This window comes from Myodes glareolus, chromosome 21 (genome assembly GCF_982192425.1).
Source record: "Myodes glareolus chromosome 21, mMyoGla1.1, whole genome shotgun sequence".
Lineage (NCBI taxonomy): Eukaryota > Metazoa > Chordata > Mammalia > Rodentia > Cricetidae > Myodes > Myodes glareolus.
In genome coordinates this window covers 15,443,946-15,460,208 of record NC_142046.1, presented here as the reverse complement: position 1 = coordinate 15,460,208, position 16,263 = coordinate 15,443,946, and the positions used below count along the sequence as shown (strand labels likewise).

The window sequence follows — 16,263 nt, the reverse complement described above, 5'->3', positions numbered from 1 at the left end:
CATATGCCACAGCTCATAACTGCCTATAACTCCAGTTTCAGAGGATCTGAGCTTCAACAGACATATATACAGCCAAAGCCCCATTGTATACTAAATAAATAATCTTTAAAAAAACAGTGTTACATTTGTTTATGCTGTGAACATTTGGTTAATGATGCAAAGATATGTTGCATTTGTTTAACTCTGTGAAGTTGTGTTACTTTGTCTAAAACACCTGATTGATCTAATAAAGAGATGAATGACTAATAGCAAGGTAGGAGAAAAGATAGGAGGGGCTGGCAGGCAAAGAGAATAGAAGGAGAGAGAGAGAGATCCGGGAGGAAAGGAAGGAGAAGATACCAGGGGCCAGCCATCCAGTCACACAGGAAGACATGGGGTAAAAAAATAAAGGTATATAGAATAGAGAAAGGGAAAAGCCCAGATGTAGGAGTTCCTTTTGTTTGTGTGTGACTTTCATAGGATAATGAATAAAAAAACTGCCTTGGTCTAGAGGCAAAAGGTAAATGGGATAATTAGTTAAGAAAAGCTGCTTCGCTGGGTGGTGGAACTCTTGGGAGCCAGAGGCAGGCAGATCTCTGTGAGTTAAAGTCAGCCTGGCCGACAGAGCTAGTGTCAGGACAGACTCCAAAGCTACACAGAGAGACCACCTGGAGAAACAAAACAAAACAAAACAAAAAAAAAAAAAGGAAAAGCTGGTTAGAAATAAGCCAGACTAAGGCCAGGTATTCACAAGTAAGAATAAGACTCCATGTGTTTATTTGGGAGCTGGATGGTAAGCCCACCAAAGAGCCAGAATAAAACAGCAACAACAACACCAGAAAAAAACAAACCGACTACATTTCTGTGTGTGGGAACACCCATGTATGAGTGCAGATGGCTGCACAGTCTAGAAAGCATTGGATCCCCTAGAACTGAAGTTATAGGAGGTTGTGAACTGCCTGTAATTGTAGGAATTGAACCTGGGTCCATTAACAAGAGCAACAAATGCTCTCAACTACTGAGCCAGCCCTCTAGGACGTGTTCATTGCTGAACCCTGTCTCCAGTCCACAACATTGTCTTTCTTCTTTTATATATTTTTTTCCTTTTTAATAAAAATTCACATGTCAGTGTGGTAGGCAGGCTGCTGTCTTAAAATAGTCATAGGTTAAATACTGTTCCATGTGCAGGAAATATCCTTATCCACCCCCCAGTTTTGAGGACTTTGTGTATTCCAGCTTTTATGGACAGGAAACACTGTCTTACAAAACATACTTCCCAGGCTCATCCCTTTAAAAGCGAGCAGGCAGTGGTGGTGCAAGCCCTTAATCCCAGCACTTGGGAAGCAGAGGCAGGTGGGTATCGGTGAGTTCGAGGCCAGCCTGGTCTACAGAGTGAGTTCCAGTACATCCAGGGTTACACAGAGAAACCCTGTCTTTTAAAAAAAAAAAAAAAAATAGGAAGGAAAGAAGGAAGGAAAGAAGGAAGGAAGGAAGGAAGGAAAGAAAGAAAGAGAAAGAAAGAAAGAAAGAAAGAAAGAAAGAAAGAAAGAAGAAAGAAAGAAAGAAAGAAAGAAAGAAAGAAAGAAAGAAAGAAAGAAAGATTGAAACCAATGACCCATGACTCTAGCGTAGTCTTTTCAAGCCGCTTTCTATAGCCTTACTAGCAAGCTTCAGCCCCGGGGCTGCTGTCAGCAGCTACAGCCTGCACTTGCGTCCTTTTGCCAGTCAAGCTAGAGGAATCTTTGGCTCATTTGGCGGCTCAATTATGGGTGGACAGGAGGGGTCTGACAGACCTGGGCATCTGTCCTGTTCAAGCAACTAGATTTCCCAGGCCTGTGTAAAGGTTAAATTCGCGGCCCCCAGGGCGGCGCTACACGCCTTGCAGGAGGCCAAGTTTCCGGAGGCTCACGAGGCGAGGCGGAGCCAGACTTGGCAGCGACCAATGGTAAGCGGGTATGGCAGTGTCCCGCCCAGGCCGTGTCTCAAAAGGGCAGAGGAAAGACTTGGAGGACATTCGCACCGGCTGGTCCAAAGCTCCTGCGCCCGGCACCTGGACCGCGCTCGCCCTCTTGGAGGCCATGCGTGCGTTGCGGGTTGGCCTGACCCTGGCGCTAGGCGCGGGACTGGGCGCCGCGGCAGAGCACTGGCGGCGTCAGGCGGGGGGAGCGCCGGGGCTGCTGGGCCGGGTGCCAGTGTTGCCCGTGGTCGCGGCCGATCTGCCCGCGCTGCCGGGAGGACCGGCGGGCGGCACCGGGGAGCTAGCCAAGTACGGGCTGCCCGGCGTGGCGCAGCTCCGGAGCCGCGAGTCCTATGTGCTGAGCTACGACCCGCGCACGCGCGGTGCGCTTTGGGTGTTAGAGCAACTGCGGCCCGAGCGGCTCCGCGGCGACGGCGACCGCAGCGCCTGCGACTTCCGAGAGGACGACTCTGTGCATGCGTACCACCGTGCTACCAACGCGGACTACCGCGGCAGCGGCTTTGACCGCGGCCACTTGGCCGCAGCCGCCAACCATCGCTGGAGCCAGCGGGCGATGAACGACACCTTCTACCTGAGTAACGTGGCCCCGCAGGTAGACGTGGTCCCTGGTCACCTGCCTGACTTCAACGCCTAGTTCTGACTTTATGCGTGCACCGTTGCGGGAGGGAAGAGCCCTAGAGTCAGATGAGGTTTGAATTTATACCAAGTACTTACTGGGAGCATCCCTCTCTCCAGCCTCTTGTAGGAAACTGGCTGCAGCATGCCAGTCAGTGTACTTCCCGAGGGAACCCAGGAGGTTGCCTACTCCGTACCATCTGGCCTGCAGCAGCTGCCAGAAAACAGCTGGCACGAAGTTGAGCTGTTGGCATCAGTCACATCACATTGTTAACACTGTACCTGCTCCCAGTAGGATCTTGATATGTGAACCAGGATGGATGGGCATGGGGCATAGGTCTGAACCCCCACCCCCCAGCGCTTGTTCTGAGGCCTGGCAGGCTCAAGGGGCCCAGGGGATCTCTAAATGACCAATCCTCCGTCCTCGGTTCTTTGAGCATGGGAAAGGATGGTGTGGCTAGTAGTGGCCAGCTCTATGACACTCAACCTCTGAAGTCAGTGTCAAGGAGCGACCCCTTTGAGCCTTTGTCCTTCACTTGCTTGGCCACCTCCTTAGGACCCAGGGCATTTCTAAAGGAAGAAGGTCCCAGGTATGGTCTTGAGCCTTGCTGCTTCCACCAGGTGCCACACCTCAACCAGAATGCCTGGAACAACCTGGAGAAGTACAGCCGCAGCTTGACTCGCTCTTACCAGAACGTCTATGTCTGCACGGGGCCTCTTTTCCTGCCCAGGTAAGCCTGTGGCTGACAGGGCCTCCCACTTACTCTCCGACCCTGGGCTTTCTGTTTCATGGTAGCCAGAGACCTTTGGGTGGCTTAGAATGGTCCTATGTCCACAGTTGCTAGGCCCCAAGTCTGCCTTTGCCAGGTCTTTTGACACACCGCTGCACCTCTCTAACAGACGTTGCTGTACTAGGCTCTCACCTTTTTATTTTTTTTTAATTTATTATGTATTCAGTGTTGTCTGCATGTATCCCTGCAGGCCAGAGAGGGCACCAAATCTCATTACAGATGGTTGTGAGCACATGTAGTTGCCGAGAATTGAACTCAGGACCTTTGGAAGGGCAGGCAAAGCTCTTAACCACTGAGTCATCTCTCCAGCTCCAGTCTCTCACCTTTGACTTTCCTGTGCTTGAACGCATTCCTTCCCATGGCCAGTCCTGCCAGACGGACGAGCTAAGCTCCTCCAGACATCAGAAAACCTTGTAATCGGCACAGGCTGCGCAAGGCACCTGCTGAGTACCAGGCCCTGCGCTGGGACTATCCCACTGTCACGGCCCTCACACCTCGCTAGGTTGGTGTCCTGCCCATGGGGACCGGTAGTAGTCACATGTCCGCATGGGTGAATTCAAGATCTAGAGAGCTCATTCCTCTAGCAGCATTTATTACCTCCCCTTCTGTCTGAAGCAGTAATGGGCAGAAAAGCATTGGTCCCCACCTTACAGAGTTCCTAGACCCAAAGAGACAACCAGGCATGTCACATAAATTTGTTGGAAGTCAGGGAGGGCTTCCTGGAAGGGGTGGCCTTGTGTCCAACCATGCCTCCTAGCCACGTGTGCCTGGATCTTTCCACAGGACAGAGGCTGATGGGAAGTCCTATGTAAAGTACCAGGTTATTGGGAAGAACCACGTGGCAGTGCCCACACACTTCTTCAAGGTGCTCATCCTGGAGGCCACTGGTGGGCAGATTGAGCTACGTTCCTATGTAATGCCCAATGCCCCTGTGGACGAGACCATCCCTTTGGAGCGTTTCCTGGTGCCCATCGAGAGCATTGAGCGGGCTTCAGGGCTGCTCTTCGTGCCCAATATCCTGGCTCGAGCTGGAAACCTCAAGGCCATCACTGCTGGCAGCAAGTGAGGGAGACTGGGCTGGCTCATATTAAAGGTGGTTATTTTTGTAAACAAGTCTTAACCATGTCTGTTCCTAGTGATCCTCCATTTCCTGCTGCTTCTACATCCTGGATCCAGAAAGTTGTCAGGTGGTCTGGGAACCTGCCTGGGTGAGACCAGGTTGCAGGGCAGCCAGGGAGATGAGTATGGCTTCCTGGAAGAAAAGAAGTTGGCTGTCCAGCTCTTCCTTGTCTTCACGGCCAGCTGCCCAAGACCCAGGAAGGATAAGAGGATGGGCGGGGCCTTGGGAACAGGCAGAGGGGGGGTTGTCAACCTGCAGTCACCACCCCAGACTGATGGAGAAGTGGCCGCTGCCCCCCCCCCCATAGTAACCCATAGGGACAGCATGCTGGCCTCAGGGACGGTTGCACAAATCCCATGGATGCTCTGGCCTTGTGGGACGTTTTCCCCCAGCACAGAAATGTTGACATCTGGAGGGACCTGGGAAACCGCTAAGAAAGCAGAGACCCTGAATGGGCACAGGCAGGTTACCTGGGTCCCTCAAACTGGGAACATAAGACTATTACAGGCCCAGAACTTGCAACCTTATGGCTCTTGTATCTTATCCCTGCTAATAGTTTGCTGTGGCTTCATCTTCAAAAAAGGTATTTAGGCTGAGGCTGGGGAGATGGCTCAGTGGTTAAGAGCACTGGCCACTTTTCCGGAGATTCAATTCCCAGCAACCATATGGTGGCTCACAACTGTCTATACCTGTAGTCTCATGGGATCTGATGCCCTCTTCTGATGTGCAGAAGTACACGCAGACAAAACATCCATATATAAAACACATAAATAAATCTTCAGAAAAGATACCTAGGGTGGGTTACCAGGAGAACTGGGTACCGTGGCTGTGGCTCACCTCAGTGCGGATGGTACGGCTGCCCTGGCTGGGGCATGTGTTGACATAAAAGTCGAAGAGGACACTGGGTTCAGACACTTCCAGGTTGGGGTCAGCATCCACTCCAGCTTCCAGCCCCTGGAGGCCCCCAAATACCACAAGAGCATGCCTGGTTCCAGAGAAAGGGAGCCACTGACTTTAAGGCTCCACAGGATACAGTCCCCAACCCCATGTACAGTAGGGCCCAGTCCCTGCCCTAAGCAGCACCCACCTGAAGCTGGGCAGCTGGGCAGAGGCCACGTTGGAGCCACGTTCTGATGTCCCAATGGTCAAATCGTACCCATCCTGGAAGGGAGCCTCAGCAAACACAGCACCTGGGGGGGGGCAGCTCATGGCTGTGTGTCTAGCACATCACAAGGTCAGGTGGAGAGAGCTCAATAAAGGAGGTCATCTACTGCTCTTGGGAAGCTGAGGGCAGGGAATGGTGGAGTTGAAGTCTGGCTGGGAAGCACAGGGTGGGCAGGAAGAGCTCCCAAACAATGTTCAGTGGCCTGACACTTGCTTCAGAGGGCTTTCTTGGTCTGGTGTTTGAGACAAGGTCTTGCTGTCTCCTGAGCTGGCCTCAGGTTTACACTGAGATTCCTGTGTTGGCCTCCTGGTGCTGGGAGGGGGGCTGGGAACCAATCACATCCTGCTCTCAGATGTTCTTAGCATTCCAAACAGATGTTCGGGAGACCAGAGATGGTACCACCTAAACATACCACCTAGGACAGAGGGACATTCAGGGAGGGAGCTTATGTCCTTACTGAGACAGGAGGCCAGGCGGACGGTGTAGCCCCAGTAGAGACCGGCTTTGGTGCGGGGGTCCTGTGAGGACACGACTGTTCCCTTGTATGTCTTGCACTCTGAGGAACAGAACAGGCTATGAACACCAAGGAGACAGGGAGACAGGAGAAGGCTCTGAGCCAGGCAACTGTAAGGGCCGAGGAAGCTTCCAGATACCCGGGAGCTGCTTTTGGTTCAGTCGCACGGTCACCCGAAGTCCCGGCTCCAGTTTCTTGTCAATCTTCACCTCCTGCAGAGAAGCTCGAGAAAATGAGTGCCCAAAGGGGCCAACCTGCCGCCCTGCTTCTGGCACTGAGTGGGGCCTGCTAAGAGGGACCGTTTATGCAATTATAATTTAATACAATTTATTAAATTTATTTAAATTTATTAAAATTATTTATTAATTTATACAATTATCACAGGGCACTGGTAAGAAATAGAAGCCTGGGGCTAGGACATGGAATCAGTGTCTACAAAGAGATGAAGTCATAGGTGTCCTCCACGTGGTGGCTTTGCCACTTACAAGCTGTAGGAGTCTGAGGTCAGTTAACTCCTATGGGCCTCAGTTTCCTCATCTGTGGACTAGCAGGCTATAAATGATCTGCAAGACAGCTCACACTCCATCCCAAGCCCAATGACTGGAGGTTACTCCAATTACTCCTCGGCACATGCCCGCTTACCCACACATTCACACCCACATACACTAAAAAGGAAAAATTAAAAAACTCACCTAACCCCAAAACCAGCAAAGCCAAGAATGTATGTACTTCAATTATAGAGCACAATTAGATCTCCACAACAAAAGTAAATAACAAACAAACCGCCCCGACAGCACTGAGTTTGGGCCTGGCTTCTCTGTTATTTTCATTTCATGGGTATTGTGCCAGCATGTTTGTCTGTGCATCAGAGCCCCTGGAACAGTTGGTTTGTGAGACACCATGGCGGTGCTGGGACCTGAACCAGGGTCCTCTGCAGGAGCAGTCAGTGCTTTTAACTGGTGAGCCAGCTCTCCAACTTCTCTGAGTTCATCTTGAGCCCTACTTTGGGTACTTCTCTTGTCCAGTTAGCAATAACTGGTGTTTCACAGCAGGCTAGAGCCCAGGTCTCCCTCTACATATGTCCCTGCCTGTCCTCCACAGCTAGCGGGTGTCCTCAAGGTGCACACAGCCCACCTCCATTCCTACCTTCTTCATCCCACAGTTGACCAGAGAGCCGTGGCCCGCCTTGGTGGGCCGGTCCACCACAACGCCTTCTCGGAACGCCGATTCCTCGTCCTGTCGCATGTGATGAGGGCTGTCCAAGGGGTTGAGGATCCCTGAGCATGGAATGGGAGTAGGGGTAATGTCAGGTCCAGGCCCCACTCTCAGGCCCGTTCTCCCACTTGGATAAGTGGGGCTAGAGAATGTCTCCGTGCCTAAGGGTGAGCCAAGCACACCAGCCATACCTGCAAATTGCAGATCCTGGTGTTTGGGGAAGAACGCCTTTCTCAGGTACCTGGGGAAGAACGCACTTGTCAGGACCTTCCTGGGGAGCTGCTTCCCCGCTACATACAAGGGGACACCACCCTCACCTCACACTTACTGTGGACACTCCAGGTACTGCAGGATGCGGGCCAGCTGTACACATGCCTGCCCCTTCTTGCCAACTCCCCTGAATTCCCCTTCCACAGTCCTGGAAAGATAAAGACGGGGCTTAGGATGCAAGCACTGGGCTGGAGAGGCGGCGTATCCAGCCAAGGGCTCTTGCTCCCAATCCTGAAAACATAAGTTCCATGTCCAGAACCCCTGTGAGGAAAGAACTGATGACCTGATTCCACAAGTTGTCTACCTTATTTGTTTGTTTTTTTGAGACATGGTTTCTCTGTGTAGTCCTGGCTGTCGTCCAACTCAGAGATCCGCCTCTGCCTCCCCAGTGCTGGGATTAAAGGCGTGCACCACCACAGCCTGGCCTAAATTGTCATTTGATCTCCACATCCACACTAGTGTGTGTATACAAGCATAATAAATAAATATTAAACAGGCACAAAATCAGGTCTTAGAGCTGAATGGGATGCAGATTCGGTGACAGAACATGCGTAAATCCCAGAGCTCAGTCTCCAGCACCGAGGGAGAAAAGAGATGCAACTGTAGCTGCCTCTGAGAGCTCCTCCCACCAGTGTGAGCATCCTTGCCTCTACAAAAATAAAGTTTATAATGTGGAAATTTTAGACAGAGTATTTTGAAAGAATCAGGTAGGTGACAAGGGACAGGACAAAGTCACAGCCAAGCCTGATGCCCCCCCCCTCCCCGTGAAGTCTCTCACTTGGTATCTTGGCCCTCTTCATCGAACACCACAATCTCGTCCACACAGAAGATGGTGCAGGCTCTGGCAATCTGGCCAGCCAGGTAGGTGCGAAGCTCAGGTGACTGGGCATTGTCCAGGATGGAGCCTGGCAGGGCCACACTCAGAGTGTAAGGCCGTCCTAGTAGGGGCAAGGGGTGCACCTGGTCAGCCTGACAGGCTGTGGACCTCGCTTCCTTGCTCTGTCCCCATGGCTCAGAGTAAGAGAATTGTCTAAATGAGAAGAGTTTCAGTCTCTTCAGGAAGAACTGGACCAAAGTCTCCAAGGCTTCCCAGAGTAAGGCAGGCCGGAGGGCAAGGTCAAGCAGTGGTCAGCAGCACTGGCCTACGTCCAGATCCTGGCTCAGCTCTGAGATACCTCAGTTTACCAGCTATCAGATGTAGATAAAACCATTAATATCTGGCTGTTCTCACACAGGCCCTAAGATCGATTTCGATTCCCAACACAACTGTCTGTAACTACAGTCCCATGGATCCGATGCCCTCTTGTTTTTAGAAGTACATGCAGACAAAACACCCATATAAGTAAAATGAATAAATCTTTAAAAGACAGCAAAAAATAAGCATCTGATATAAGCTCCAGGAAGCATCAAGTCTGTCCTCTACCTGTAGATTCCACACCTATGGATTCAATCAACCCAGACTGGAAACAAATATACACACATATTTGTGCACACGCATACACAACATTGTAAATCACCGACCTGCTGTATGCTAATTTTTTTGTACACTGTGAAGATGTGTCTTTGCCAAGGCGCCTTCTGACTGGTTTAAAGAGAGCTGACTGGCCAATAGCTGGGCAGGAGAAGGTAGGTGGGATTGAGGGTGGGGGTTAAGAGGCAATGAGTCTGGACTCTCAGGAGATGCCTGTGAGCCACAGACCAAGTCGGATATCCAGAATGGAGGAGGAATAAAAAAGATTAAAAAAAAACAAAACAAAAAAACCCCACATGGAATAATGTAGAGTAATAGAAGCGGGTTAATTTAAGTTATAATAGCTAGTTAGGGACAAGTCTTAAGCTAAGGCTGAGCTTTCATAATTAATAAGAAATCTCAGGGTTGAGAGATGGCTCAGGGGTTGAACTTCACCCACTGAACGGCAGGAGCATCTACAGACCATGGCATGGAGACCAGCGGAAAGCTGAAATCACTGTCCTTTCCAATTACCTGAGTGCGGTCTGTCACCCAGGAAAGTCTGTTAAGTGTTCTGCCTGCAGGCACTAAGTGGTAGGAAGCTGAGATATATGAGCTAGGTCGCCTTGCTGTAGACACCACATTCTGTCCCTCCTGGGTTTCTTTATCTGAACGAGGTGACACAGAGACATCATTTCCAGGGTCCTTGAACAGAGGACTTACCAACACCACCGAAGCCTGTTGAGCTCTACAAGGGTACAATGTTACTACTCTCACCCACCCACCAGTGAAAAGGGATACTTTTGGTGGTGTTTGTTTTAGACCTGGCCAGTACTTGCCTTGGATTGGCCCTTAACTCTCTATCCTCCTGCCTCAGAGTCCCAGGTATTGAGATTATAGCTGTGTATATCACAACAACCAGAAAAAGATAGTCGGTTGGGGAAATGTACTAACTCATGACGCTCAGGGCAGTAACGGGAGAGGAAAAAAGAAAACCAGGTCCAGAAGCATATAAGCAAGACTCCCGGCTGTCACACTGTACACTCTGTTCCAGCCACACCACTAGTCATAATGTCAGAACAAGTCACAGCCTGCTCAGTTTGTCTTTCTTTCTTTTTTTAAAATTTATTTAAGTTTATTTTATGTGCATTGCCATCAGATCCCCTGGAACTGGACTTACAGACAGTTGTGAGCTGCCAAGTGGGCACTGGGAAGAGCAGCCAGTGCTTTTAACCACTGAGACAGCTCTCCAGCCCCCAGTTTTTCTTTTTCATAGTTTTCTGTACCATTTTCAGCATGTATTAGATACAATGGGAAGATAAATATTTCCATTATGAAATTAAATTAAAAATGTAACCAAAGCACTCAGAACGTGCTCAAGAGGTCTGAGCCAAGGGTAGGCAGGTGAGTGAATGCTTGCCTACTATGAATCATCGCCCTGGCTTTAATTTTAGCCTCTCACTTGAAAGGGAAAAAAAAGAGAGGGAGGGAGAGAAATTAAGGGAAAGAGAGAAACAGGAGGAGAAAACAAAGGAGAGAGCGACAGAGGAGCGAGAGGGCAGCAGATTAGGTGTGAGGGTAGGCCGCAGGCCACCTCCTGTGTCCTTTTCAGCGCTTACCCTGGTCGCTACTTTGGGCAGCAGCCTCCTCCTCCTCCTGGCGCTTAGCCTGTTCCTCCTGGGCCCGCTGCCGCTCCAGTTTTTTCATCATTTTGAGGTCCTTCCACTTCTTTTTCTCCTCCTTCTCTGGAGAAGAATTGGTGGGGGAAGAGGGCTGTGGCATAGTGAGATTTCCCTCTCACTGAAGCAGCCTGGGCTCAGCCCGGGCAGCTCCGCTTGGGTAGACACCCAGAGAGGGCTTGGCCTGCAGGGCATTAGGTGGTCTGGGGAAAGGGGGGGCTCAGCCCTTACTTACTCTGCTGCTTCCATTTTCGCCATTCAACCCTTTGGCCGTGTTCACCCTGGAAGGGCAGGAGGAAGAATGAGAGCCTAAACGGCCACACATCGGCGGGGAGCATCGTTGCTGGCTCTAGCCATCTGAATTCCCCAGACCAGGCAGGAGCACAGGGATTCGCTGTGCTCAGAGCCTGGGATTAGCCTCGGCACAGTAAGCAACCGCGAAGTTCAGGAATAAATTCCCATAGGACAAAAGAGGAAACTGAGGCAAGGGAGGAGAGCACGGGGCACAGCGTTGCCCTAGGGATCAGAAACAAGTCAGGAAAGGGCTCGGCAGCGTGAGCACCGCCGCCCTGCGGGAATGTAGCCCGGGCCAGCTAACCTCTCAAGCTCAGGTCCCGGGCGAGCGGTGAGGAGGGAGCTCCCGGACCGAAACCGGGCGCAACGACACCCCGGCCTTGCCCGGAACCCCACCTGCTGCCACTTACTGGGCCACACGGACGCTTCCTCGGGCGCTCCGCCATGTTTCCGGAACACCACGCGCTTGCCAATCAGCCCCGCCTCTTCCGGCCACACCTCCGCAGAACTGGCTAATTGAAGGTCCCGAGGCGCGTGGGCGCGCGACCTGGGAATCAATGGAAGGTGGAGCGCAGATGCTCCTGGTGCAGGGACGCGGGTCGAAGTGCTGGTGCCTCTCCAGGACAAATGAGTGGGCAGCAGTGTGGTCACTTAGGGCCCTTCCAATCGGTAACAGAACGACATTCGGCTTTCATTTTATATGTAAGGAGACCCTACTGGAAATTACTTTAAGAGTAGTTTAATCCAGTTCTTCAATTAGTTCATTTGCACTTTCTTTGTATTTACATCCATTCATTCATTTTCCTGGTGAAGGACCCCAATTCGCTTTAACCACAGTCATACCGTTCTTGCAAAGGATGAGCAAATAACAAACTTAGCTCAGGACCTCCTGGAATGCTGAACAAATAACAAGCTCCATAAAAGGCCTCCGCTGAGCAAAGATACCTACCTGAGGTTAGAGCAAGGACAGCCTTATCTGGCTGCAAAACAGGGAATTTATGAACTGGCCATAGAAACAAAGAAAGAGAAGATTGCGAGGCCTGAGTCACGTAGAAAGCAGGGCTCGGGGCTGTGCGGTCAGACACCTGGTCGCCAGCCGGGAAGGGGAAGGCAGGATAAAAGGACTGAATATTCCTCTCATTGTTATCTAGGTTAAAAATTCACCACCCTGCTTCTTGCTGCTTTTTGCTCTCCTACAAAAACCCCTCACCCCCAACCTGCAGGCGCGCAAGTTCTCCGAGAGACCTTGTCGCCCACAGGTGCCTGTGTACCCCAAATAAACCTCTTGCATTTTGCATCCGGCTGCGTGCTTTCGACTGATCTTTGGACATGGGGGTCTCTCCCGAGGGAAGACGCCCAGCGGGGAGTCTTTCACTGGGACTCCAACTGAGGGCCTGACTCCTGCTAAATCAACCTGTGACCTACATTCTCAACCCTACCCAGACTTATTCTTTATCACTTTGATTTTTTAGTTTGTGTGGGGGTCTTCAAATTGAAAAAAAAAATTGGGTTTTACTATATAGCTTGGACTGACCTCAAAGTCAAGATCACCTTCCATCAACCTCCTGAGTGCTATGACTGCTTAATTTTTGGCAGTCTTGGGGATCAAATCCAAGGTCTCCAGCATACAAGCACTCTATCACTGAGCAACATCCCGGGTCCCCTTTAAAGCAGTATTTTAAGTTTAAGGGGGGAAAAAATTGGAAGATGATAATAATGAAAGTGGTTCCCAAAAAGCTTTTCTGCCTGGTAGTTTTGCATTAACTTTTTGTTTTGTTTTTCAAGACAGGGTTTCTCTGTGTACTCCCGGTTGTCCTGGAACTCACTCTGTAGACCAGGCTGGCTTCTAATCAGAGATCCATCTGTCTCTACCTCCCAAGGACTGAGAGAGTAAAAGCTTGTGCCACCATGCACAGCTTGTCACATGATCTGGTACTTAGTCACAGTTACACTCAGAAGATACTGACACACGATCAACCAAACAACATTCTCTCTTTTGACTTTTATTTCCTTTTCATCTGTTTTGCTTGCTTTGGTTTTGTTTGGTGAGACAGTGTCCATCCTCCTGCCTCATCCTCCCAAGTACTGAAATTGAAGGTGTGCAGCACCATGCTCTCTGAGATTTGACTTAACTTATTTTGTTTTTATGAGTGTTTTGTCAGGATGTATGACTGTGCACCACAAGCTTACCTGGTGTCTGAGGGGCCAGGAGAGATCCCTGGATCCCTTGGGACTGAAGTTACAGGAGGTTGTGCGTAACCTTGTGTCTACTGGGAACTGAACCCAGGTCCTCTAGAAGGGGAGCCAGTTCTCCTAACCGCTGAGGCATCTCTCCAGCTCCCAGATCACTTCTTTGAAGTGGGGAGGGGGGGTAGCTCAGAGGCTGTGTATCTTACACAGGCCACTTGACTCAAGATCCTCCTGCCTCAGCCTCCTGAGTGCTGGGATTATAAATGTGTACCAAAAACTGGGGGTAGTGGCACACACCTTTAATCCCAGCACTTGGGAGACAGAGGCAGAGACAGGCGGATCTCTGTGAGTTCCAGGACAGCCAGAGCTACAGAGTGAGACTCTGTCTCAAACAAAACAAAACAACAACAAAAACAAACAGGCCAAGTGTGAACCATGCAGCCAACGTCAGAATCACATTGATAGACTTCGAGGCAGGGCTTAGCTGTGAGTTATGGGCAGATTCTGGATGATGCGTGAGAAGCGAGCACATATATGTCTGTGTCTGTTTGTATGCTTTTCAGCTGAGGCAGGAGTGTTCCCTGAGCCTAGGGCTCACGGTTCTGCCCAGATTAGAAGCCACCAAGAGTCTCTCGTCTCCACCACCCCTTTAGCTGGGGTTAAAGGCATGTGTGGACACATAATTTGTAAGATCAGTGCTGGGATCTGATCGATTGGACAGCCATCTCATCTCTCGAACCTAGAGCTTTTTCTTTCCTTTTTTTTGTTTTTTTTGTTTTTTGTTTTTCGAAATAGTGTATCCTCTGTGTAACAGTCCTAGCAGTCCTACAGTCCTGGTTGTTCTGAAACTCACTTTGTAGACCAGGCTGGCCCTGAACTCACAGAGATCCTCCTGCCTCTGCCTTCCTGAAGTGCTGAGATTGAAGACGTCGCCACCATTGCCCCCCCCCCATATTTTTTTAAAGGTTTATTTATTCATTATGTATACAGTGTTCTGCCTGCACGCCAGAAGAGGGCACCAGATCGCATTATAGATGTTTGTAGTTGCTAGGAACTGAACTCAGGACCTCTGGAAGAGCAGCCAGTGCTCTTAACTGCTGAGCCACCTCTTCAGGCCTGGATTTTTGTTTTTGAGACAGTCTCGTGTATCGTGTGTCAGAGTTGGCCTTGAACTCACAACGCAGCAGAGCCAGACCTTGAATTCCTGATCCTCCCTATCCCACCTCTGGAGTAAAATAATGGGGTATGCCATCCTGCCTGGCCTTTGTTGCGGTGTTTGAAATGAAGGATTCTGAGTTTACCCTATGCAAGAATTTATCATCCTGCCATGTGGTGCGGCAGAGCTGCTCCAAGCCTGAACCCTTGAGGTTGAATTTGGTTCACAATCCTCCCTCTGCATCAGCAGCAGTACTGTGTGGTTTGAAAGGAAAGAAAGGGAGACACCGTATGCTTTCTCTGACACCAAGTATGTTCCAAATGGCGAGTCTTGGCTGGAATGCAGCTCACAGTTAATAATGCTTGCCTAGCATGCGTGAGACCCTGGTGTGAGCCCCCGAATCATGTATATACAATGCTCACAGAGCCCAGAAGACAGTGCTGGGTCCCTCGGAGCTGGAATTGCAGGTGGTTGTGCTCTGCTATACGTGGGTGCTGGGAACTGACGCCATGCCCTCTGTTAGAGCAGCAAGTGCTCTTAGCCACTAAGATGTCTCTGGCCCATCAAACTCCTCCCCCCTTATATCTGATTCTGGAACTGCGATAAAAGCCAATTAAATCTTTTAACTAAATGCGTCTTTTGACAGGTTTATTACCTATGCACATCTGATTCAATCACTAGCTATGGCTGGGGATGTAACTCAGTGGAACAGCGTGGGCAAAGCCATGAGTTCAAGTCCTTAGCACTGTCAACAAAACAAAACACAAATCAAGCCAGGACTGATGGCTTAGGTTTATAATCCTAATACTCAGGAGGCAGAAACAGGAGGATTGTCATGAGTTTGGAGCCAACCTTGGCTACAGTGTGACACTGACCTCTCTTGGCAGCTTCCAAAAAGAAAAGCATCATTGGCCTTGTAATTGAACTGAAAATCCAGTCCTACTGCATTCCCTGAGGACAGAAGAGGGGAGGGGGTGACCTCAAAGCTCTTACGCCGACCCTAGGTCCAAAGGAGCGTTTTATGATTAGCCAGAACCATTCCTATCTATCACAAAACTTCATGTTTTAGGAATTCTGTTTTAGGAGAAAACATTTTTTGAAGGTCTTAAACCTTATGTCCCCATCATTTCTCTAGGTTCAAGAAAGGCTGTGAGTGAAACTTCTGAGGTTGCTCTACCTATGACCTGGCTCCTAGCATGGCCTTCTGTGGGGCTTTAAGACTACAGCAGCTTTAGTGAGACATCCTACTGGGGATCAAATCCCACTTCTATGCCAGGTGTGGAACGTGCCGTAATCTCAGTACTCTGGAAGTAGAGGCAGGAGGTTGACAAGCTTGAGGCAGCTTGGTCTACATATTGAGTTTCAGGCCTGTCTAAAACCCCTGCCCAAATCAAACCTCACGTCCACTTTTGGCCAAGCACTCACTGGTCATGATGTCTCCCCCACTCTGCCTCCTCAGCAGGCTATTGGAGTTGCAGGGAAGCCTGGGCCAGTGGGGCTGTTCTCAGATGCCCCTCTGACCTCAATGCACACACCAGGCAATTCTTTAATCCCTGTGAAGATGTCTCCAAGACCCTATCCCCATCCATCCACACAAACACCTTAAGCCAGCCTTCAACGTGCACCCTCTGGAGTGAGGAGCACAGCAGACAGCCTGGGTCTGGGAAGTCTGTGTTGCCACGTACAAGCCCTGTGACTTCAGATGAGTTCGTGGCTCCCAGTGTTCATACACAGACACACTCTCTCCTCTCTATCTCTGTCTCTCTCTTCATAGGGAAGGTGTGGGGTCTGAGGTTCCCTGGGGTCCCTTCCAAGCTGTTTAGCAGGCAGTCCAGAGGAAGAGGCTG

The 16,263-nt window shown here is 50.3% G+C and overlaps 2 protein-coding genes across 3 annotated transcripts; one reads left to right on the top strand and one right to left on the bottom strand.

Annotated features, from left to right (window-relative positions):
* Positions 1-1,961: 1,961 nt before the first annotated feature.
* Positions 1,962-4,476, top strand: Endog (endonuclease G). Its single transcript, XM_085681415.1, has 3 exons — positions 1,962-2,549; positions 3,194-3,303; positions 4,147-4,476. The coding sequence occupies exons 1-3, from the start codon at positions 2,058-2,060 to the stop codon at positions 4,427-4,429; spliced, it is 885 nt and encodes a 294-aa protein (XP_085537541.1). The 5' UTR covers positions 1,962-2,057; the 3' UTR covers positions 4,430-4,476.
* Positions 3,936-11,583, bottom strand: Spout1 (SPOUT domain containing methyltransferase 1). 2 transcript variants are annotated; one of them, XM_087899787.1, is made up of 12 exons: positions 11,481-11,583; positions 11,012-11,057; positions 10,717-10,842; positions 8,426-8,585; positions 7,706-7,795; positions 7,569-7,618; positions 7,309-7,439; positions 6,302-6,374; positions 6,106-6,204; positions 5,571-5,673; positions 5,321-5,468; positions 3,936-4,615 (listed from the first exon to the last, which is right to left on the bottom strand). In XM_087899787.1, the coding sequence occupies exons 1-12, from the start codon at positions 11,514-11,516 to the stop codon at positions 4,547-4,549; spliced, it is 1,131 nt and encodes a 376-aa protein (XP_087755913.1). In that variant the 5' UTR covers positions 11,517-11,583; the 3' UTR covers positions 3,936-4,546. The 2 variants fall into 2 exon arrangements, with proteins under 2 accessions (XP_087755913.1, XP_087755914.1); XM_087899788.1 differs by having other exon boundaries at positions 11,375-11,483.
* Between the last annotated feature and the right edge of the window lie 4,680 nt (positions 11,584-16,263).